General features: G+C 46.8%; 1 protein-coding gene across 5 annotated transcripts in view; it reads left to right on the forward strand.

Annotated features, from left to right (window-relative positions):
- Positions 1-3,085: 3,085 nt before the first annotated feature.
- NEIL1 (nei like DNA glycosylase 1) overlaps positions 3,086-24,754 on the forward strand; it is a 76,237-nt gene continuing 54,568 nt past the window's right edge. Inside the window, exons 1-4 of one of the 5 annotated variants that reach the window (XM_063926299.1) lie at positions 3,086-3,189; positions 4,298-4,428; positions 5,636-6,059; positions 6,641-6,760. In XM_063926299.1, the coding sequence (XP_063782369.1) occupies positions 5,638-6,059; positions 6,641-6,760 (542 nt within the window). In that variant the 5' untranslated portion in view covers positions 3,086-3,189; positions 4,298-4,428; positions 5,636-5,637. Of the gene's footprint in view, positions 3,190-3,213; positions 3,237-3,346; positions 3,368-3,398; positions 3,474-4,297; positions 4,429-5,635; positions 6,060-6,640; positions 6,761-24,754 lie in introns of those variants that run through there. The other 4 variants (XM_063926303.1, XM_063926301.1, XM_063926302.1 and 1 more) reach the window with 4 other exon arrangements.

Raw genomic sequence — 24,754 nt, forward strand, 5'->3', positions numbered from 1 at the left:
ATACTATGTCATTGACTTAAGGGTCGAGATAGCCTATATAAATGACCCAGCTCCTGATAGACTTTCAGTCTAATACCTTCTAAAATCTCTTTTTTCCTCTTAATGCTTGATTGACAGAGAATGAGCAATTCTCTTCCAGACTAGTAGCTATCATCCTAATTTGATTACTCAATCAGTCAATTATAACACTTATAGCTCCAGCTTTAAACGAGACACCAGCCCCCTTGACGCTACGGATGTGAACAAGCTTATTGTGAAACGTACGTCATCCACTGAATAGCGGGACGTGGACGCGCACTCAATACGGAGGTACGGGAATCACCCGACCCGGCGCCCATCTCCCGCAGCGGCTCTAGGACACAGAGACTCTACCCGCAGCGGCACTAGGATACTGAGACTTTACCCTGCAGTAAGCGTGACGCGGGCGCGCATCAAACACTGGGCACGGGAAGCACTCGACCCGGCGTCCGGCTCCCGCAGCAGCTCATGGACACGGAGACTTTGTCCGCAGCGGCACTGGGACACTGACAACTTACCCTGCATTGAACAAGGGCAGAGATAGCACACGGAGGTGCGGGAATCCCACCCACCCTCCCTTCTGCCCAATCCATTGGAAGATCTCACGCCTTCCAACGGGCACACCACGTGGCATTGATCAGGTACTCAGGGCTGCCCTCTCATCCACTGCTTAATATCTGTGGACCCCCCTGCAATGCTCCTAGGTAACAGGGGAGGGGGATGCTAAGCGTGGACAGTAGAAGCAACCCGCACTGCTCTTTCCTTTCAGCCCCAGGTGGACGGCTCTTGCCTGCTCTCATTGTTCCCATTCACTGCCCAAAAGGGCACATGGGACAAAAGCAGAAAGGGAATCTGTTTCCACACACCTGGGACTCTTTTTCATCCTTAGTGTCTGTATCTTGGTAATAAAATGTTATAGATGCATTTATCTTAACAAGCGTATATAGATCTGCGTGGGAATACCAATCAAATGATACCAATTTACAGCTACCTTGCAAATAATTTATCTTTATATAGCATAATTATCATAAGCCCATCTCTTCTAATTGATAGTGCCTGCACAAAATGGGTCATGTCATCACTCAGAACAGAAATTAATTAACTTAATGTGCCGACAGTTAGCCTTAATTATAAACCAGAGAGTGATTTCAACTTTATAATACTTGTTAAAAATCTCTTATACCTAGGAGATATTTTTCTACAGAAGGACTGTTACGATATCACTAGAGCAAATTGATAGGTTGTATTTGCTATGTTAACCCTTCCTTTGCCAGGATTTAATATGAATATCTACATTTTACTCATGCTCTGAAATCACTGGCACACGAACGGCAGAAAGAGGAGCCTTTGGGCTAAAACACACTACACGGTTGTTGCCGGCCGGGAAAAAGCCGGACGGCTTTTTCCCGTGCCGGCATTGTAGTTAACAGTGTGAGGGGTAGGGTCCCTTCACACTGCACGGCCCCGGCCCGGCTGCCGGGTTGCAGCCGGGTCTCACCACTGGAGGGTCCGGCGGCCGTGCGGCCGCCGGGCCGTCTTTGGAGCCAGTGAACCGTGTGTGTGTGAAGGGGAGCTTTCACACACAACGGTTTCTTCTGCAGCCGTGTCTGATGCTGCGCATGCGCACAGCATCACACACGGCTAAAAGCCGTCCTGTGTGACAGACACTGCCGGTTTCTCCCGGATGGCAAAAAGCCGGACAAAGTTTGTCCGGCTTTTTGCCATCCGGGAAAAACCGGAGTGTGTGTTACAGCCCTTTGGCTGTTCACTTTATATCAGTCAATAATAGGCTTTTTTCCTGACACAAATACTCGAGACAGTGTATTCATTATCTGGTCTCCAGTACGGGCTGTCTTGTTAGCCATACACTGTTGCGGAATGGTGGATGCAAATCTGTATCAAATTACATTAACACTGTTACTGCAGTCTTGAACAGTAGACTGGTGTAAAGGGTGCATATATGTTACAAAACCTTTATAATATTTTCAATGCTCTCTCCTTCTCCTTCCTTTTTGTTTTCCTTTTTTACTCCCTGGTATAAATACAAGTAGTACTATCCTTGGGAAATAATTACGGGTTATCTGTGTGGGGATATATTTCCCTCTTTTGGAGGGTGCTTAAGTTAGTGATATTACAGGGATCACTTTTATAGCACAGTCTCTCAAGAGAGCTCAACAGTAGCTAATAAAGCACTGATTAATCCCAATAATATTTCATTTACTAAATTGCACAAACCCCCCTTTTTTTGCCTAGACAATAAATTTATTGGAAATTGGCATCACTTTGATGGCCTAACTCCACAGGCAAAATATATTCAGTAACAATTTTACACATATATCTTACAAATTCTTCTCTGCACTTTCAGGCTATCAGATTAGATACGATGCCTGTTCATGGTGCCTATTTTTAAATATGGAAATAAAAGTCTAAAATATTTTAATATAGAACAATCATTTCAAAAAGAGTGCGCCACACACTAAGCCTCCTTTAGTGGTAGGCCCACTAGTGGCTTACACTAATAATCTCTAAAAAAAAATACTGTAATTTAGCTTAGTGGCGCACCTCCAACCTTCATTGATTTTCATAAGGGCCCCTTTTTGGCCCTGACTCTAATTCTTTTTTTAAATGGTTGGTTTTCCCATTGATACCCTTTAATTAACTCTTATTTACCTGTGCACTGTCTTTTGGACCTTGTGTCCCCTCTTTAGAAAACCCTATGTATGATTGCCATCACCTGTGGTGAAACACCGTTCTTATCAATTACCTAGCTCACCACAGGTGATGGCAATCATACATTACCAGGAAAATCCAGGAACAGAGCATTTTCTCCCTCATGGAGAGGGTCAGGTAGGCAAGTATGATGTAGTATGAAATTTTATTGTGCAGTCAAAATAAAGACATAACCGAGAAAGATGTGTAAAACTTACCTTGCTCACAGAAATAAAAGGCAGGTGACAACTACAGTAGCATATGTTACTCTTTTGCACTATGTGTAAAATCAAATTACTTCGTACAAATAACTACATATTCCAGCATGCACAGCGGCAGTACTGTGGCACACCCGCATCATAATAAACCAATGGGAGAATTAACGTGTAAAACGGAAGGATTACTAAAAGAAAACAGCGGCGAGCGAGTTATCTGCGAGATAGAGCCTGCACGGGACAGCTGGTAACGGCACTCATCTATAGAGTGGGCAATACGCGTGCTGTACCTGTGTGAGGGCGTTGTGTGTGCGGGACGGGGTTGGGTCTGTGTGCGGGACAGGGGAGGGGGAGAGCTGCTTACATAAACAGCATAACCCAATACAGCCTGCTGTGAATAACATCCGTGCAGCATACACGCGGAGGTCTAATATTAATATATACGTGTTTTCTCATTATACTATTAGGAGGATCTTCATATAAATGATAGTAGCATAAAAATGCTGTCAGGTCACGTGTGTTCCCAAACTGGTGAGGTGCAGGCTGGGGTTGTCACATGTTTCTAAAATGTAATTTTTGCAATAAACGTGATTATACAGTGTGGGGCTACAGACTATGATTATACAGTGTGGGGCTACAGACTATGATTATACAGTGTGGGGCTACTAACTTTATATGTGATTAGACAGTGTGGGCCTATTAACTCTCGTCATTTTCAGTTATGCTATAGCTATAATGTGCACCATTCATACACCTCACAGGATCTTCCTCCGTGAGATGTCTGGGCATGCTAAAGGATTGCAATTATTGTAACTAGTAGTACAGTAATACTTGCCTGACTTTTGCCCCCTTTAAAACATAACGTCCTTCTACTGCCAAGTTCACACCCACTAGCACTCTCTCTCTCTCTCTCTCTCTCTCGTGTTCAGGATGAAGTTTATAAAAGGTTATACAACTCAAACTGCTTGTTTTAGATTACACATGCCAATGATTTTGCAGTGGTTACTTACACTACTAAATGTAGACCTATTTTATTTTATTATTTTAAACAACATCTCATCAATATAATGATCTTTTACATGCAGTTACCCAATCAGTGCTGCCATATTCAGCTGGAAGAGAGCTGTGAGAGAATCCTAAACTGTACAGCTCCACATTCTGCCACAGTACAATTAGCTGATTATAATTCATTTGTTTAATATGCCACCTTTTTTTGTCAATGTGATATAATGTTGGAGAAAGTTCATGCTGTGCTATTACCCAATTAAAAAAAATAAAGATTTTAAATAGTTGTAAGATTTCTGTACTAGTGCATGCCCTTTTTATACTGATATATTTTTGTATCTAATTTGCAGGACAGGTGATACTGTATGCGAAGCGCTCACTCTATTACAGGTCTATTATAGTGACAAGTGTACCGCCTAGGCTACAGGTGAATCTGCCATTTTCTCCCTCTTCTGCTGGCATTACTACAGTACTGCTTTGGGTAGGTAGAAGGGTTAGCTGTAAAACCTAGCCATTTATCTGATGATTTAAAATCTGTAATTGCTACATCTTATTCCACATGTTCTGAAACTCGGTCCTCAGGACCCCACACAGTGCATGTTTTCTAGGTCTCCTCACAGAATCGCAAGTGAAATAACTAGCTCTACCTGTGGACCTTTTAAAATGTATCAGTAAGTAATGAATACATTGGGATAAATTTAATAAGATGGGAGTTTTATTTGGTTGTTATGGGCAACATCCCATCTCAATCAGATTCCAGGTATTATATTCTAGATAGAAGGTGCTAGATAAATGAGAAGTAGAATATGATTGGTTGCTATGGGCAACATCCCATCTTAAATAGAACTCCCATTTTAGTAATTTACCCCATTGGGCACTTGTTAGGAGACCTAGAAAATATGAACTGTGTGGGGTCCTGAGGACTGAGAATGGTATGGTGACGCATGTTTTAGATCCTGACCAATATGTTATGAACTCCATCATGGAGGATACGGAGAGGACTGGAGTTTTTCTTGGGGCGTGTGTACTTTGACAAACAATAAAATAACAACCAGTCAGACTCTAACTCCTTTTTTTGCAGAATGTGATGATATCAGTGGGATGTATCATCTGGCACCTGCAGGGACAGCGGTTCTGAAAGGAGCCCATCCCTGCTATGTGCAGAGTGTGGTGCTTGAGCTGCAGCGCCTGTGCAGTCCCCGCTATCCACACATGCACTGCCTCCATTTCTGGTGAGGGTTTCCGGGGGAACCCTATGCCAGCTGCATATGTGACGTTCAACCCATGGGTAGCTGTGGGGCCAACCTGCGGAATGCTTTGCATCCCTCATAGAAACCTATGGGGGATGTGACTGCAGGCAGGATTGGAGGGATCGCAGCAGGTATTGGATATATCGGGGGGTACTTAATATTTGCAGATAACCCACCGAAAATGGATATTGTCGGGGAAATAGCCGCAAATGTCGTTTGATAAATGGGCACTTTAAGTACATATGCCCCCTATTTCTTAACTTGCCTATTCATATGTTAGTGCTTGATCTTAATCTACTCTGTGAAATATGGATTGTTTAAGCAATTTTCTCTGTGTATAGCTACTGAACAAACCTAAAACACATGATTGTTTGAGCAAGAATCATCGCATTATACCTTATAGGTCCAGAGTACATTTTTGTTCCCACCTCTTTTCAGAAATGCCAGAGGGACCAGAACTCCATCTTTCCAGTCTCTTTGTTAACAGAGTATGTGCTGGGCAAATCTTTGGGGGCAAGGTGGAGAAATCAGCGGTTAGCAAAAATGCAGAGGTACCATTCAGCTGCCCAGAGTACACCATCAGCGCAGTGTCTCGAGGAAAAGAGGTGAAACTGATCCTCACCCCGCTGTCAGATACGGCACAAGTCGCCCATGTTGTCGTCAGATTTGGCATGTCCGGAAGCTTCAGGTTCACCACAGAGGGCGAAATGCATAAACATGCTCACCTGCGCTTCTACACCAAACATTTTCCTCGGCAAGTTCTCTGCTTTGTGGACCCACGTCGCTTTGGAACCTGGGCATATAATGCCCCGTGGCAGCCAGATCGTGGGCCATGTGTGATGATGGAATATGAAAAGTTCAGGTGCATAATATTTAGTATTATTGGGACACTAACCTGTGTTGTTATTAAATTGATATAAAATAAATTGGAATTTATGTTGCCATAAAAAAAAAGCAATAACTATTTTCCTTCATTGCCAGCCATGCTTTTACAGGTATATTTTTCTACAGACACACATCACTGTAAAAGCGATAGGACCTGTAATGAGCACAATAGCATTTTATGCACCTACAAACTTAGTCCAATAATAATATTTGGGAATAAAATGATGGATATTGAAAAACAAATCTCACAATGGAAAAATATAGTCTGCTGCATTTAAGCAAAGTGGTCTCCCGGAGAAATTCAGAGCTAGAAAAGATAGACAGTATTCTCATATTTACATTGCTGTACACAATCTAGCAAAAAACAAATTAGAGGAGCAACCACAGTCCAGGTTTTAAGGAGCACAGGTGACTTATCCGAGAGATCCGTAAAACCTGGACTGTAATGGTGGAGTTAGGGAAACTCTGGATTGTCTATTTAAATTGTTTACTCCATTTGCATGACCGACTGACTGATTTCTGATTACTTTTGTCTGATCTTTTTAACTTTAACTCCAGAGAGAGAGTTTTGAGTAACTTGTCGGACAAGGCATTTGACAAACCAATCTGTGAAGCTTTGCTGAACCAGAAGTACTTCAATGGCATTGGCAACTACCTGCGAGCCGAGATCCTATTTCGGTGAGAAAATGTTAAATATATATGTTTGTACCCACCACAAAGAGCATTGTTTGTCCTTGGTGTCCTTTTTTTAAGTAGGAAAAAATCTATATTGCCATCATAGCCTATTCCAACTTTAAAATTGATAAATGTGAGAACTGTACCTCCTTATGAGTGTCATGTACTGCATTATTTATTAACAGTTTCTTATATAGCGCAGCAAATTATCCGATTATATCCCCACTGTACAGTCCGCACATATCCTCCATATATTTTCTCTTTCTTCACTTTCCCTTCTTTCTGACCAGGGTTCATCATTGCTGTGATGTGATATCATGCAACCCACCTAGAACCTTTGCAATCCGGTGGACAAATATGCAATAGATAATGCCTTTCCTTGTGCATCAATGCCTATTTCCCTATAGATTGTAAGCTTGCGAGCAGGGCCTTCCTACCTCTGACTGTTTATTACCCAGTTTTGTTATATCATTGTGTCCAATTGTAAAGCGCAACGGAATTTGCTGCGCTATATAAGAAACTGTTAATAAATAAATAATAAATTCCGTTGCGCTTTACAATTGGAAATAGCAATGATATAACAAAACAATGATATAACAAAACTGGGTAATAACAAACAGTCATAAATGACCACTTGGGTCATCTATCGTCTCCAATATGGGTGTAATTTGAATTATGTAGGTAGGGCTACAAGGAAATACACATTCTGAGGAAGCCGCCGATCGGACTGGAAGGCGGGGAAACGCGTCAATTTTCTATATGTTACTAGCCGGCTTCTAATCTATTCCCCCACGTTGAACAGCAGATTGGGGCGGCTGGCACCCTTTACCCGCTATAATATTGGAAGCAGTAGTGGTGCTCTGTAACACAGTCTGTGTACAGCGTGCAGCCGAACACCGAAAGCAGGGAAGTGCTTATTGCCACACACGGAAAGCAGGAGAGCGGCCAGTGCTGTGACGACACCACAAGCAGGAGCAATATTGTTTCTGCACAGACCACCAGCGACTGTGGGGAGGAGAACACCCCCATCCTTTGCATCTACCTTGATATACTGAATAGTGGCAGAAACATTGGTGAGTCACTATAACTATAAATTTGACTATCTAATAAGGCACTTTTATCTTTCCTCTGGATATGTCCGCATTAAAGGAATAGCAACCACCGGCCGGGAGGACTTTTCATAATTGTACAAGACTGTGCTTGGGTATTAAGGATAACATCCAAACAAATACCGATTTCCTGCTCTTTGGAAACTTGAAGGTTCTAAAAATTACTACCTCAGTATTATTGGGAATTTCCCTAAATGTGCTTCTACAAGTGGGGTTAATTTTAATTTTAATTAATCGATTTATTTTAATTTATTTACCGGACGGTAATTCACTTACTGTAAAATATTGAGTGTTTTATTTTCTCTAACGTCCTAAGTGGATGCTGGGGACTCCGTAAGGACCATGGGGATTAGCGGCTCCGCAGGAGACTGGGCACAACTAAAGAAAGCTAAAGGACTACCTGGTGTGCACTGGCTCCTCCCACTAAGACCCTCCTCCAGACCTCAGTTAGATTCTTGTGCCCGGCTGAGCTGGATGCACACTAGGGGCTCTCCTGAGCTCCTAGAAAGAAAGTATATTTAGGTTTTTTATTTTACAGCGAGATCTGCTGGCAACAGACTCACTGCAGCGAGGGACTAAGGGGAGAAGAAGCGAACCTACCTAACAGGTGGTAGTTTGGGCTTCTTAGGCTACTGGACACCATTAGCTCCAGAGGGATCGACCGCAGGACCCGACCTTGGTGTTCGTTCCCGGAGCCGCGCCGCCGTCCCCCTTACAGAGCCAGAAGCGTGAAGAGTCCGGAAAATCGGTGGCAGAAGACTTCGGTCTTCACCAAGGTAGCGCACAGCACTGCAGCTGTGCGCCATTGCTCCTCATGTACACCTCACACTCCGGTCACTGATGGGTGCAGGGCGCTGGGGGGGGCACCCTGAGGGCAATATATGACACCTTGGCTGGCAAATCTACATCATATATAGTCCTAGAGGCTATATAGATGTAAAATTAGTAAATTACCCCTGCCAGTATTCCAGAAAAAGCGGGAGAAAGTCAGTTGAAAAAGGGGCGGGGCTTCTCCCTCAGCACACTGGCGCCATTTTCTCTTCACAGTGCAGCTGGAAGACAGCTCCCCAGGCTCTCCCCTGTAGTTTTCAGGCTCAAAGGGTTAAAAAGAGAGGGGGGGCACTAAATTTAGGCGCAATATATGTATACAAGCAGCTATTTGGGGAAAAATCACTCAGTTATAGTGTTAATCCCTGCATTATATAGCGCTCTGGTGTGTGCTGGCATACTCTCTCTCGGTCTCCCCAAAGGACTTTGTGGGGTCCTGTCCTCAGTCAGAGCATTCCCTGTGTGTGTGCGGTGTGTCGGTACGGCTGTGTCGACATGTTGGATGAGGAAGGTTACGTAAGGCGGAGCAGAGGCCGATAAATGGGATGTCGCCCCCTGTGGGGCCGACACCAGAGTGGATGGATAGGTGGAAGGTATTAACCGACAGTGTCAACTCCTTACATAAAAGGCTGGATGACGTAACAGCTGTGGGACAGCCGGCTTCTCAGCCCGCGCCTGCCCAGGCGTCTCAAAGGCCATCAGGGGCTCAAAAAACGCCCGTTACCTCAGATGGCAGACACAGATGTCGACACGGAGTCTGACTCCAGTGTCGACGAGGTTGAGACATATACACAATCCACTAGGAACATCCGTTACATGATCTCGGCAATGAAAAATGTGTTACGCATTTTCTGACATGAACCCAAGTACCACATAAAAGGGGTTTTATTTTTGGGGAGAAAAAGCAGCCAGTGTTTTGTTCCCCCATCAGATGAATGAATGAAGTGTGTAAAGAAGCGTGGTTTCCTCCGATAAGAAACTGGTAATTTCTAAAAAGTTACTGATGGCGTACCCTTTCCCACCAGAGGATAGGTCACGTTGGGAGATATCCCTTAGGGTGGATAAGGCGCTCACACGTTTGTCAAAAGGTGGCACTGCCGTCTTGGGATACGGCCACCTTGAAGGAACCTGCTGATAAAAAGCAGGAGGCGATCCTGAAGTCTGTATTTACACACTCAGGTTATATACTGAAACCTGCAATTGCCTCAGCATAAATAGTGCTGCTGCAGCGTGGTCTGATAACCTGTCAGATAATATTAATACGCTAAGACAGGGATAATATTTTGCTAACATTGAGCATATTTAAGACGTTGTCTTATATATAAAGGATGCACAGAGGGATATTTGCCGGCTGGCATCCAGAATTAATGCAATGTCCATTCTGCCAGGAGGGTATTAGAAACCCGGCAGTGGACAGGTGATGCTGCCTGTAAAAGGCACATGGAGTTTCTGCCTTATAAGGGTGAGGAATTGTTTGGGGATGGTCTCTGGGACCTCGTATCCACAGCAACAGCTGGGAATAAAACAATTTTACCTCAGGTTTCCTCACAGCCTAAGAAAGCACCGTATTTTTAGGTACAGTCCTTTCGGCTTCAGAAAAGCAAGCGGGTCAAGGGCGCTTCCTTTCTGCACAGAGACAAGGGAAGAAGGATAAAAGCTGCACCAGCAGCCAGTTCCCAGGATCAAAAATCTTCCCCCGCTTCCTCTGAGTCCACCGCATGACGCTGGGGCTCGACAGGTGCGGTAGGGGCGCGTCTCGGGAACTTCAGGGACCAGTGGGCTTGCCCACAGGTGGATCTCTAGGTTCTGCAAATAGTATCACAGAGATACAGGCTGGAGTTCGAGGCGACTCCCCCTCGCCGTTACCTCACATCAGCCTTGCCTGCTGCCCTCGGAGAAAGGTAGTACTGGCGGCAATTCACAAGCTGTACTTCCAGCAGGTGAAATCAAGGTACCCCTCCTTCAACAAGGCCGGGGTTACTATTCCAAAATGTTGTGGTACCGAAACCAGACGGTTCGGTGAGACCCATTCTAAAATGGAAAGCCTTGAACACTTATATACGAAGGTTCAAGTTCAAAATGGAATCGCTCAGGGCGATTATTGCAAGCCTGGAGAATTTCATGGTATCACTGGACATCAAGGATGATTACCTGCATGTCCCTATTTACCCTCTTCACCAGGAGTACCTCAATATTGTGGTACAGGATTGTCATTACCAATTCCAGACGTTGCCGTTGGTCTGTCCCCGGCACCGAGGTATTTACAAAGGTAATGGCCGAAATAATTATCCCGTACTTGGACGATCTCCTTATAAAGGCGAGGTCCAGGGAGCAGTTGTTCGTCGGAGTAGCACTATCTCGGGAAGTGCTACAACAGCACGGCTGGTTTCTGAATATTCCAAAGTCGCAGCTGGTTCCTACGACGCGTCTACTGTTCCTGGGTATGGTTCTGGACACAGAACAGGATAAAAAGGTTTTCTCCCGGAGGAGAAGTCCAAGGAGTTGTTGTCTCTAGACAGAGACCTCCTAATACGTATACAGGTGTCGGTGCATCAATGCACGCGAGCCCTGGGAAAGATGGTAGCTTCTTACGAAGAAATTCCATTCGCCAAGTCCCATGCAAGGATTTTCCAGTGGGATCTGTTGGACAAGTGGTCCGGGTCGCATCTTCAGATGCATCGGCGGATAACCCTGTCTCCAAGGGTCAGGGTGTCGCTGATGTGGTGGCTGCAGAGTGCTCATCTTCTAGGGGGCCGCAGATTCGGCATACAGGACTGGGTCCTGGTGACAACGGATGCCAGCCTTCGAGGCTGGGGGGCAGTCACACAGGGAAGGAACTTCCAAGGCTATGGAAAAGTCAGGAGACTTCCCTACACATAAATACTCTGTAACTGAGGGCCATTTACAATGCCTTAAGTCAGGCTAGACCCCTGCTTCAACACCGGCCGGTGCTGATCCAGTCAGACAACATCACGGCGGTCGCTCATGTAAACCGACAGGGCGGCACAAGAAGCAGGATGGCGAAGGCAGAAGCCACAAGGATTCTCCGATGGGCGGAAAATCATGTGTTAGCACTGTCAGCAGTGTTCATTCCCGGAGTGGACAACTGAGAAGCAGACTTTCTCAGAAGACACGACCTCCACCCGGGAGAGTGGGGACTTCATCCAGAAGTCTTCCAAATGATTGTACACCGTTGGGAAAGGCCACAGGTGGACATGATGGCGTCCCGCCTCAACTAAAAGTTACAAAGATATTGCGCCAGGTCAAGGACCCTCAGGCGATAGCTGTGGACGCTCTGGTAACACCGTGGGTGTACCAGTCGGTGTATGTGTTCCCTTCTCTGCCTCTCTTACCCAGGGTAATGAGAATAATAAGAAGGAGAGGAGTAAGAAATATACTCATTGTTCCGGGTTGGCCAAGAAGAGCTTGGTAACCAGAACTCCAAGAAATGATCTCAGAGGACCTATGGCCTCTGCCGCTCAGACAGGACCTGCTGCAGCAGGGGGCCTGTCTGTTCCAAGACGTACCGCGGCTGCGTTGACGGCATGACGGTTGAACGCCGGATCCTGAAGGAAAAGGGAATTCCGGAGGAAGTTATCCCTACGCTATTTAAAGCTAGGAAAGAAGTGAACGCAAACCATTATCACCGCATATGGCGAAAATATGTTGCGTACTGTGAGGCCAGGAAGGCCCCAAAGGAGAAATTTAAGCTAGGTCGATTTCTGCACTTCCTACAGTCAGAGGTGACTATGGGCCTAAAATTGGGTTCCATTAAGGTCCAGATTTCGGCTCTATCGATTTTCTTCCAAAATTGAACTGGCTTCACTGCCTGAAGTTCAGACTTTTGTTAAGGGAGTGCTGCATAGTCAGCCCCCGTTTGTGCCTCCAGTGGCACCATGGGATCTCAACGTGGTGTTGGATTTCCTGAAGTCGCATTGGGTTGAGCCACTTAAATCCGTGGAGCTATAATACCTGACGTGGAAAGTGGTCATTCTGTGGGCCTTGGCATCGGCCAGGCGTGTATCAGAATTGGCGGCTTTGTCATACAAAAGCCTTTATCTGTTTTTTATATGGATAAGGCGGAATTGAGGACTCGTTCCCAATTCCTTCCTAAGGTGGTATCAGTTTTTCATGTAAACCAACCTATTGTGGTGCCTGCGGCTACTTGGGACTTGGAGGATTCCAAGTTACTGGATGTAGTCAGGGCCCTGAAAAGTATGTTTCCAGGACAGCTGGAGTCAGGAAAACTGACTCGCTATTTCTCCTGTATGCACCCAACAAGCTGGGTGCTCCTGCTTCTAAGCAGACGGTTGCTCGCTGGATCTGTAGCACGATTCAACTTGCACATTCTGCGGCTGGACTGCCGCACCCTGAATCTGTAAAAGCCCATTCCACGAGGAAGGGGCTCTTCTTGGGCGGCTGCCCGAGGGGTCTCGGCTTTACAATTTTGCCGAGCTGTTACTTGGTCGGGTTCAAACACTTTTGCAAGAGTCTACAAGTTTGATACCCTGGCTGAGGAGGACCTAGAGTTTGCTCATTCGGTGCTGCAGAGTCATCCGCACTCTCCCGCCCGTTTGGGAGCTTTGGTATAATCCCCATGGTCCTTACGGAGTCCCCAGCATCCACTTAGGACGTTAGAGAAAATAAGATTTTACTCACCGGTAAATCTATTTCTCGTAGTCCGTAGTGGATGCTGGGCGCCCATCCCAAGTGCGGATTGTCTGCAAAACTTGTATATAGTTATTGCCTAACTAAAGGGTTATTGTTGAGCCATCTGTTGAGAGGCTCAGTTGTTATCATACTGTTAACTGGGTATAGTATCACGAGTTATATGGTGTGATTGGTGTGGCTGTCTTACCCGGGATTCAAAATCCTTCCTTATTGTGTCAGCTCTTCCGGGCACAGTATCCTAACTGAGGTCTGGAGGAGGGTCTTAGTGAGAGGAGCCAGTGCACACCAGGTAGTCCTAAAGCTTTCTTTAGTTGTGCCCAGTCTCCTGCGGAGCCGCTAATCCCCATGGTCCTTACGGAGTCCCCAGCATCCACTACGGACTACGAGAAATAGATTTACCGGTGAGTAAAATCTTATTTATGTATGATACAATAGAATTACTAAATAAATAACATTTTAAATACCAGCGCTTCTTTTTTTCTCCACTAAAGGAGAATTTTTGATTCAGGACTACAAGGAGCTTGAAACTTAGATTCATGGAACACCGTAGAAACATTGTTAATGGTAATGCTAAGCATAGTGTCTCCAGACACTTTACGAAAATTCACAATAAAAATCGGAGTCTCTGACCATCCTAGGTTTAGAACATATTAAGAAAACTCAGAGGGGGCGAGAGGTTTATGAAATTGTGTAAGCAAGAAATCTTCTGGACTTTCCAATTGGATTCATTATATCCCAGTGGCCTTAGTGAGGCATTGGAACTGAATGCTATTTTGTGATCTACATATCTCTAGAGTTCGGAATGAAGGTATAAGATCTTGCTCTTGTAGTTGGGGTATAAATATATTTATTTTTTCTTTTATTAAAACAACAAAGGGTCATGTGTGTGTGTGTGTGTGTGTGTTATTATATATAAACACACACACACACACACTTGGACAGAGGCTCGACACTCCCGGAGACATTTAGAGCTTGGTCCGGTGCCCTCAAACCTGCATAGCAGCAGTGTATAGAAGTCCTCCAAAGCTGCACTCAGGACATAATCACACTAACAACAAAGTGGATATCAACGTTTCAAACCTTTAATGGTTTGTCATCAGGATACATAATGAAATAACAACAAGTGACTTACCTAAATACCCGCCACCAACACGTGTGGAGCCCGCTCATTGGCGCCGCATGCAGCTTCCGGAGTTTGGCGCCCGGCTATGACGTCATCACACGTCCGTGTGATCGTTGCCATGGTGATGTAAACACCCAAGTGACAGCACACACTGCACATCCTGTTTTTAGTGTGTGCTGACACTTGGGTGTTTACATCGCCATGGCAACAATCACACGGACGTGTGATGACGTCATAGGCGGGCGCCGAGCGCTCTCTCTCTCTCTCTCTATATATATATATATATATATAATATAATGTGTTGTAGGCTCACCATTCTTGTGCATTTGTAATTTGGGCTACACTTAAGCTATTGGTTAATAATCAGTGTATATAGAACTACTTAATACCTCATGACATAATAATGCTGTGACTCTCTGTTAATTAGTTCTGGTCTAAAATAAGATCTTCTGTAATGTACTCTTATGTTTTATCCCTTTCTTTATCTCTGTAGAATCAGTCATTTCTCTGGCTGGGTCCACAGGTTATCCACAGGATAACATTGGGATATGCCGGAGCGACAGCGGAAATGGCACCAAGCGGTCACGAGCTTTCTGGCCTCCCAGGATGCATCAGGGCTTCACCATATAATCCCGCCAACTGACTCAGTCAAATCAGTTTTTTGTTTGGTGCGGCAGGAGCCGGACCATGGTCAAAGGGCTGCTGTTAATAAAGCAGCCTGAAGCTTTTATTATGTTATTTTTATAGTCTTACTATGTTTTTTGAGTGACTTTTCTTAACAGCGTCTTAAACGCATATTAGAAAGAGTCGCTCCAACAACTCCCCACCGGGTCACAACAACGCTTATCTTCGCGGTAAAGTGCTGTCTCGACGGGCGTCTGTGTCGGATGTTCTAGCAGGTCCAGCAGTTATAACCAGGCTGTGGCCGGAGCATGGGGGGAAGGCAAGTCTATGGATTTCCTCTTACTAGGGGGGTCCGGACACGGGTGGTATTCATGTGACCGCCGGTCAGCTGACCGACAGTCACATGACCTCCTCCACCAGCCCGACGGGTCACTGTCCCGATGGTCGGCATGCCGACCAACAGGGACTATTTCCACTCGTGGGTGTCCACGACGCCCATAGAGTGGGAATAGAACTTGTAGCGACCGCAGGTCGCCACCGAGCCCGCAGCGTGGCGAGCGCAGCGAGCCCGCAAGGGGCTTGCTGCACTCGCCCCTCCCCGCCGGGATCCCGGCGTCGGTATGCTGCCGGGATCCCGACGTCGGGAAGCTGACCAGCGGTCAGGAGACCGCCGGTCAGCCGTACTACACCCCCGGACACAGCTACACTGCTTTTGGTTTAGACTACAAACAGTGTGTTGATGCGCCAAACACTCTCTGGTGCGACAGCACTACGCTCTAGGGATCATAGGCGCCAGGACTAGGTTGAGGCCGCGATCCTTAAAGTTTAAGTCAACGGGGGGAATCAGACGCTCTCCTGGCCGCCCCTCCCCCAAGTTCATGACCAGTTTCCGCGCGTCTCCCGTCCATGAACTGAATGACCTCACTTCCGTCTCAGACGCTACTACAAGGGTACTCGGTCGCAGCTTAGACGCTGCGGTTGTGTACACTAGAGATTGCTGGACCGAGTCGCAGGCCTTAGCGTCTGCATACACGTGGCATTTCACTGAGCATCCGTGTCCGTTAGTGAGCGTCCGTGTCTTGCATCAGTTATCAGAACGGCAGTGTACACCAGTAGCGTCTGAATCCACTCAGCGTCTTGCGAGCGTATTTGTTGGATATGGAAGTGTGGTGAGTCTCCCTGTATCCCGCTCTATGGAGGAAGGGTATACAGTACTAAAAATTCTCTCTACTTGTTAGTATGAATTGTTAATTTCTCTAACGTCCTAGTGGATGCTGGGGACTCCGTAAGGACCATGGGGGAATAGCGGCTCCGCAGGAGACTGGGCACAACTATAAAGAAAGCTTTAGACTACTGGTGTGCACTGGCTCCTCCCACTATGACCCCTTTCCAGACCTCAGTTAGTATCTTGTGCCCGGCTGAGCTGGATGCACACTAGGGGCTCTCCTGAGCTCCTAGAAAGAAAGTATATTTAGGTTTTTTATTTTACAGTGAGATCTGCTGGCAACAGACTCACTGCAGCGAGGGACTAAGGGGAGAAGAAGCGAACCTACCTAACAGGTGGTAGTTTGGGCTTCTTAGGCTACTGGACACCATTAGCTCCAGAGGGATCGACCGCAGGACCCGACCTTGGTGTTCGTTCCCGGAGCCGCGCCGCCGTCCCCCTTACAGAGCCAGAAGCGTGAAGAGGTCCGGAAAATCGGCGGCAGAAGACTTCGGTCTTCACCAAGGTAGCGCACAGCACTGCAGCTGTGCGCCATTGCTCCTCATGTACACCTCACACTCCGGTCACTGATGGGTGCAGGGCGCTGGGGGGGGCACCCTGAGGGCAATATATGACACCTTGGCTGGCAAATCTACATCATATATAGTCCTAGAGGCTATATAGATGTAAAAATACCCCTGCCAGTATTCCAGAAAAAGCGGGAGAAGTCCGTCGGAAAAGGGGCGGGGCCATCTCCCTCAGCACACTGGCGCCATTTTTCCCTCACAGCTCCGCTGGAAGGAAGCTCCCTGGCTCTCCCCTGCAGTCTGCAAGCTACAGAAGGGTAAAAAAGAGAGGGGGGGCACTAAATTTAGGCGCAGGATATATATATATATATATATATAAAAAGCAGCTATAAGGGAAAACACTCATTTATAGTGGGATCCCTGTGTTATATAGCGCTCTGGTGTGTGCTGGCATACTCTTTCTCTGTCTCCCCAAAGGGCTTTGTGGGGTCCTGTCCTCGGTCAGAGCATTCCCTGTGTGTTTGCGGTGTGTCGGTACGGCTGTGTCGACATGTTTGAGGAGGCTTATGTGGAGGCGGAGCAGATGCCTGTAAATGTGATGTCACCCCCTGCGGGGTCGACACCTGAGTGGATGGTGCTGTGGAAGGAATTACACGACAGTGTCGACTCCTTGCATAAAAGGTTTGACGACATACCAAATGTGGGACAGCCGGCTTCTCAGCCTGTGCCTGCCCAGGCGTCTCAAAAGCCATCAGGGGCTCTAAAACGCCCGCTACCTCAGATGGCAGACACAGATGTCGACACGGATACTGACTCCAGTGTCGACGACGATGAGACTAATGTAACTTCCAGTAGGGCCACACGTTACATGATTGAGGCAATGAAAAATGTGTTGCACATTTCTGATGTTACCCCCGGTACCACAAAAAAGGGTATTATGTTTGGAGAGAAAAAACTACCAGTAGCTTTTCCTCCATCTGAGGAGTTAAATGAAGTGTGTGAAGAAGCGTGGGCTTCCCCTGAGAAGAAGCTGGTAATTTCTAAGAGGTTACTAATGGCGTACCCTTTCCCGCCAGAGGATAGGTCACGTTGGGAAACATCCCCTAGAGTGGATAAAGCGCTCACACGCTTGTCAAAGAAGGTGGCACTACCGTCTCCGGATACGGCCGCCCTGAAGGAATCTGCTGATAGGAAGCAGGAGGCTATCCTGAAATCTATATATACACACAGGTGTTATACTGAGACCAGCTATTGCTTCAGCATGGATGTGCAGTGCTGCAGCTGCATGGTCAGATTCCCTGTCAGAAAATATTGATACCCTAGACAGGGACACTATATTGCTAACCATAGAACATATAAAAGACGCACTTTTATACATGAGGGATGCACAGAGGAATATTTGCCGGCTGGCATCCAAAATTAGTGCAATGTCCATTTCTGCCAGGAGAGGGTTATGGACTCGGCAGTGGACAGGTGATGCAGATTCCAAAAGGCACATGGAAGTTCTGCCTTATAAGGGTGAGGAGTTGTTCGGGGATGGTCTCTCGGACCTCGTTTCCACAGCAACAGCTGGGAAGTCTACATTTTTACCCCATGTTCCCTCACAGCCAAAGAAAGCCCTGTATTATCAGGTACAGTCCTTTAGGCCCAATAGGGGCTAGCGGGTTAAAGGCGCGTCCTTTCTGCCCAGAGGCAGAGGTAGGGGGAAAAAGCTGCAGCATACAGCCAGTTCCCAGTAGCAAAAGTCCTCCCCCGCTTCCTCTAAGTCCACAGCATGACGCTGGGGCTCCACAGGCGGAGCCAGGTACGGTGGTGGCCCATCTCAAATATTTCAGCAATCAGTGGGCTCGCTCACGGGTGGATCCCTGGATTTTTCAGATAGTATCTCAGGGGTACAAGCTGGAATTCGAGACGTCTCCCCCCCGCCGTTTCCTCAAATCTGCCTTGCCAACCACTCCCTCAGGCAGGGAGGCAGTGTTACAGGCAATTCACAAGCTGTATTCACAACAGGTGATAGTAAAGGTACCCCTACTTCAACAAGGACGGGGTTACTATTCCACAATGTTTGTGGTACCGAAACCGGATGGTTCGGTGAGACCCATTTTAAATTTGAAATCCTTGAACACATATATAAAAAAATTCAAGTTCAAGATGGAATCGCTCAGGGCGGTTATTGCAAGCCTGGACGAGGGGGATTACATGGTATCACTGGACATCAAGGATGCTTACCTGCATGTCCCCATTTACCATCCTCACCAGGAGTACCTCAGATTTGTGGTACAGGATTGTCATTACCAATTCCAGACGTTGCTGTTCGGTCTATCCACGGCTCCGAGGGTCTTTACCAAGGTAATGGCCGAAATGATGATACTCCTTCGAAAGAAGGGAGTTTTAATTATCCCGTACTTGGACGATCTCCTGATAAAGGCGAGGTCCAGAGAGCAGTTGTTGGTCGGGGTAGCACTATCTCGGGAGGTGCTACAACAGCACGGCTGGATTCTAAACATTCCAAAGTCACAGCTGGTCCCTACGACACGTCTACTGTTCCTGGGGATGGTTCTGGACACAGAACAGAAAAAAGTGTTTCTCCCGGAGGAGAAGGCCAAGGAGCTGTCATCTCTAGTCAGAGGCCTCCTAAAACCGAAACAGGTGTCGGTGCATCACTGCACGCGGATCCTGGGAAAGATGGTAGCTTCCTACGAAGCGATTCCATTCGGCAGGTTTCATGCAAGAACCTTTCAGTGGGACCTGTTGGACAAGTGGTCCGGATCGCATCTTCAGATGCATCGGCTGATAACCCTGTCTCCAAGGACAAGGGTGTCTCTGCTGTGGTGGCTGCAGAGTGCTCATCTTCAAGAGGGCCGCAGATTTGGCATACAGGACTGGGTCCTGGTGACCACGGATGCCAGCCTTCGAGGCTGGGGGGCAGTCACACAGGGAAAAAACTTCCAAGGACTATGGTCAAGTCAGGAGACTTCCCTGCACATAAATATTCTGGAACTGAAGGCCATTTACAATGCCCTAAGTCAGGCAAAACCCCTGCTTCAAAACCAGCCGGTACTGATCCAGTCAGACAACATCACGGCGGTCGCCCATGTAAATCGACAGGGCGGCACGAGAAGCAGGACGGCAATGGCAGAAGCCACAAGGATTCTCCGATGGGCGGAAAATCACGTGTTAGCACTGTCAGCAGTGTTCATTCCGGGAGTGGACAACTGGGAAGCAGACTTCCTCAGCAGGCACGACCTCCACCCGGGAGAGTGGGGACTTCATCCAGAAGTCTTTCAAATGATTGTAAACCGTTGGAAAAGGCCACAGGTGGACATGATGGCGTCCCGCCTAAACAAAAAGCTAGAAAAGTATTGCGCCAGGTCGAGAGACCCGCAGGCGATAGCTGTGGACGCTCTAGTGACACCGTGGGTGTGCCGGTCGGTTTATGTGTTCCCTCCTCTTCCTCTCATACCAAAGGTACTGAGGATAATAAGGAGAAGAGGAGTAAGAACTATACTCATTGTTCCGGATTGGCCAAGAAGAGCTTGGTACCTGGAACTTCAAGAAAAGATGTCAGAGGACCCATGGCCTCTACCGCTCAGACAAGACCTGCTGCAGCAGGGGCCCTGTCTGTTCCAAGACTTACCGCGGCTGCGTTTGACGGCATGGCGGTTGAACACTGGATCCTGAAGGAAAAGGGCATTCCGGAGGAAGTCATTCCTACGCTGATTAAAGCTAGGAAAGAAGTAACCGCAAACCATTATCACCGCATATGGCGAAAATATGTTGCGTGGTGTGAGGCCAGGAAGGCCCCAATGGAGGAATTTCAGCTGGGCCGTTTCCTGCACTTCCTACAGTCAGGGGTAACTATGGGCCTTAAATTGGGTTCCATTAAGGTCCAGATTTCGGCTCTATCTATTTTCTTCCAGAGAGAACTGGCTTCACTACCTGAAGTTCAGACTTTTGTTAAGGGAGTGCTGCATATTCAGCCCCCTTTTGTGCCTCCAGTGGCACCTTGGGATCTCAACGTCGTGTTGGATTTCCTAAAGTCACATTGGTTTGAGCCACTGAAAACCGTGGATTTGAAATATCTCACGTGGAAAGTGGTCATGTTGTTGGCCTTGGCTTCGGCCAGGCGTGTATCAGAATTGGCGGCTTTGTCATGTAAAAGCCCTTATCTGATTTTCCATATGGATAGGGCAGAATTGAGGACTCGTCCCCAGTTTCTCCCCAAAGTGGTATCCGCTTTTCATCTGAACCAACCTATCGTGGTGCCTGCGGCTACAAATGACTTGGAGGCTTCCAAGTTGTTGGACATAGTCAGGGCCCTGAAAATCTATGTTTCCAGGACAGCTGGAGTCAGAAAGACTGACTCGCTCTTTATCCTGTATGCGCCCAACAAGTTGGGTGCACCTGCTTCAAAGCAGACTATTGCTCGCTGGATCTGTAGTACGATTCAGCTTGCACATTCTGCGACTGGACTGCCGCATCCTAAATCGGTGAAAGCCCATTCCACGAGGAAGGTGGGCTCTTCTTGGGCGGCTGCCCGAGGGGTCTCGGCTCTTCAACTTTGCCGAGCAGCTACTTGGTCGGGGTCAAACACGTTTGCTAAATTCTACAAGTTTGACACCCTGGCTGAGGAGGACCTAGAGTTTGCCCATTCGGTGCTGCAGAGTCATCCGCACTCTCCCGCCCGTTTGGGAGCTTTGGTATAATCCCCATGGTCCTTACGGAGTCCCCAGCATCCACTAGGTCGTTAGAGAAAATAAGAATTTACTCACCGGTAATTCTATTTCTCGTAGTCCGTAGTGGATGCTGGGCGCCCATCCCAAGTGCGGATTGTCAGCAATACTTGTATATAGTTATTGCTTAACTAAAGGGTTATTGTTGAGCCATCTGTTGAGAGGCTCAGTTGTTATCATACTGTTAACTGGGTATTGTATCACGAGTTATACGGTGTGATTGGTGTGGCTGGTATGAGTCTTACCCGGGATTCAAAATCCTTCCTTATTGTGTCAGCTCTTCATAGTGGGAGGAGCCAGTGCACATCAGTAGTCTAAAGCTTTCTTTATAGTTGTGCCCAGTCTCCTGCGGAGCCGCTATTCCCCATGGTCCTTACGGAGTCCCCAGCATCCACTACGGACTACGAGAAATAGAATTACTGGTGAGTAAATTCTTATTTTTAGTACATATTGCATATGAGACCTGTATATTACTGTTGTTTCTGCATGTTATGTTTGAAAAAAAAACAGTTAAAAACAGAAGTACAATTTTCCTACTTACTTGTAAGTTGTTATGGTGGTTGTATTCTCATATGACAATGTTTAATGCCTTAACGTGACTGACTGCTAGTATGTGTGCTGACCTTTTTTATGTCCACAGTCCTGTTCTGAACCTCAATTCAGGTGCACGGTTGTGGTCAGATTGATCTCGCTTCTATATATAGGTGATTTTCAGTCACAAATTGTGTAGTCATAAACAGAATATTACCATGTCTGTGAGCGGCAAAAGTGACGCGAATTTATCAGGCACTCCTACATCCCTAACATGTTTATCTTGTAAAACAGGGTTAATTGGTATAGGCCAGTTGGTCACTTATGAGGGTTTGTGTGCGAACTGTTTTGCTTTTCAGAAAAGTAAAAAACAGGAATTGGTTCAACAACCAGCAGAGCCACCATGGAGTATGTTCGCACAGACTTTATCTTCAATAGCGGACAGGTTAACTCCGGCAGTACCACCCCAGGGGTTAGGTTACACTATTAACCCATACATGCAGCTCCCTTCCTACGGCTTGGTTCCAGTAGCCTCTACAAGTAACCAAGGGACAGGTAAGACTAAGACAGATACGTCTATGTGGCAGACTACACAAGATGATACAACAGATGATGATACAGTATATTCAAATACTCCGTATGATGATCAGTCGCAAAGTTTTAGTTCAGAGGATGTAGCTGAACTTAACGATGCTGTGAAGGCTGTTCTCTCTTTGAAAGAATCAGCCAAAACAGTGTAAAAATCTAAATCACCTGTGTTTAAACGAACAAAGATAGTTAAAACTGAATTCACAGCGTCAGATGAGCTGACGGAAATGATGGAAGAATCTTGGGCGGCGCCCAGTAAAAAGTATGAGATTCCGAAAAAATGGGATTCTTATTATCCATTTCCAGCTGCGGATTGTTTGAAAAATAAGATTTTACTCACCGGTAAATCTATTTCTCGTAGTCCGTAGTGGATGCTGGGAACTCCGTAAGGACCATGGGGAATAGCGGCTCCGCAGGAGACTGGGCACAACTAAAGAAAGCTTTAGGACTACCTGGTGTGCACTGGCTCCTCCCACTATGACCCTCCTCCAGACCTCAGTTAGGATACTGTGCCCGGAAGAGCTGACACAATAAGGAAAGGATTTGGAATCCCGGGTAAGACTCATACCAGCCACACCAATCACACCGTATAACTCGTGATATTATACCCAGTTAACAGTGTGAAATATAACTGAGCCTCAGTAACAGATGGCTCATAACAATAACCCTTTAGTTAGGCAATAACTATATACAAGTATTGCAGACAATCCGCACTTGGGACGGGCGCCCAGCATCCAGTACGGACTACGAGAAATAGATTTACCGGTGAGTAAATCTTATTTTCTCTGACGTCCTAGTGGATACTGGGAACTCCGTAAGGACCATGGGGATTATACCAGAGCTCCCAAACGGGCGGGAGAGTGCGGATGACTCTGCAGCACCGAATGAGCAAACTCAAGGTCCTCCTCAGCCAGGGTATCAAACTTGTAGACTTTTGCAAAAATGTTTGAACCCGACCAAGTAACCGCTCGGCAAAGTTGTAAAGCCGAGACCCCTCGGGCAGCCGCCCAAGAAGAACCCACTTTCCTCGTGGAATGGGCTTTTACAGATTTAGGGTGCGGCAATCCAGCCGCAGAATGTGCAAGTTGAATCGTGCTACAGATCCAGCGAGCAATAGTCTGCTTAGAAGCAGGAGCACCCAGCTTGTTGGGTGCATACAGGATAAATAGCGAGTCAGTTTTCCTGACTCCAGCCGTCCTGGAAACATATATTTTCAGGGCCCTGACTACGTCCAGTAACTTGGAGTCCTCCAAGTCCCACGTAGCCGCAGGCACCACAATAGGTTGGTTCATATGAAAAGCTGATACCACCTTAGGAAGGAATTGGGAACGAGTCCTCAATTCTGCCCTATCCATATGAAAATCAGATAAGGGCTTTTGCATGACAAAACCGCCAACTCTGATACACGCCTGGCCGACGCCAAGGCCAACAGCATGACCACTTTCCACGTGAGGTATTTTAGCTCTACGGATTTAAGTGGCTCAACCCAATGCGACTTCAGGAAATCCAACACCACGTTGAGATCCCACGGTGCCACTAGAGGCACAAACGGGGGCTGAATATGCAGCACTCCCTTAACAAAAGTCTGAACTTCAGGCAGTGAAGCCAGTTCTTTTTGTACAGAGCCGAAATCTGGACCTTAATGGAACCCAATTTTAGGCCCGTAGTCACTCCTGACTGTAGGAAGTGCAGAAATCGACCCAGTTGAAATTCCTCCGTTGGGGCCTTCCTGGCCTCACACCAAGCAACATATTTTTGCCATATGCGGTGTTTTTCGATCACATCTTTCCTAGCCTCAATCAGCGTAGGAATGACTTTCTCCTTTAGGATCCGGTGTTCAACCGCCATGCCGTCAAACACAGCCATGGTAAGTCTTGGAACAGGCAGGGCCCCTGCTGCAGCAGGTCCTGTCTGAACGGCAGAGGCCATGGGTCCTCTGAGATCATTTCTTGAAGTTCTGGGTACCAAGCTCTTCTTGGCCAATCCGGAACCACGAGTATAGTTCTTACTCCTCTCCGTCTTAGTATTCTCAGTACCTTGGGTATGAGAGGCAAAGGAA

The sequence above is a fragment of the Pseudophryne corroboree genome, chromosome 6 (genome assembly GCF_028390025.1).
Source record: "Pseudophryne corroboree isolate aPseCor3 chromosome 6, aPseCor3.hap2, whole genome shotgun sequence".
Taxonomy (NCBI): Eukaryota; Metazoa; Chordata; class Amphibia; order Anura; family Myobatrachidae; genus Pseudophryne; species Pseudophryne corroboree.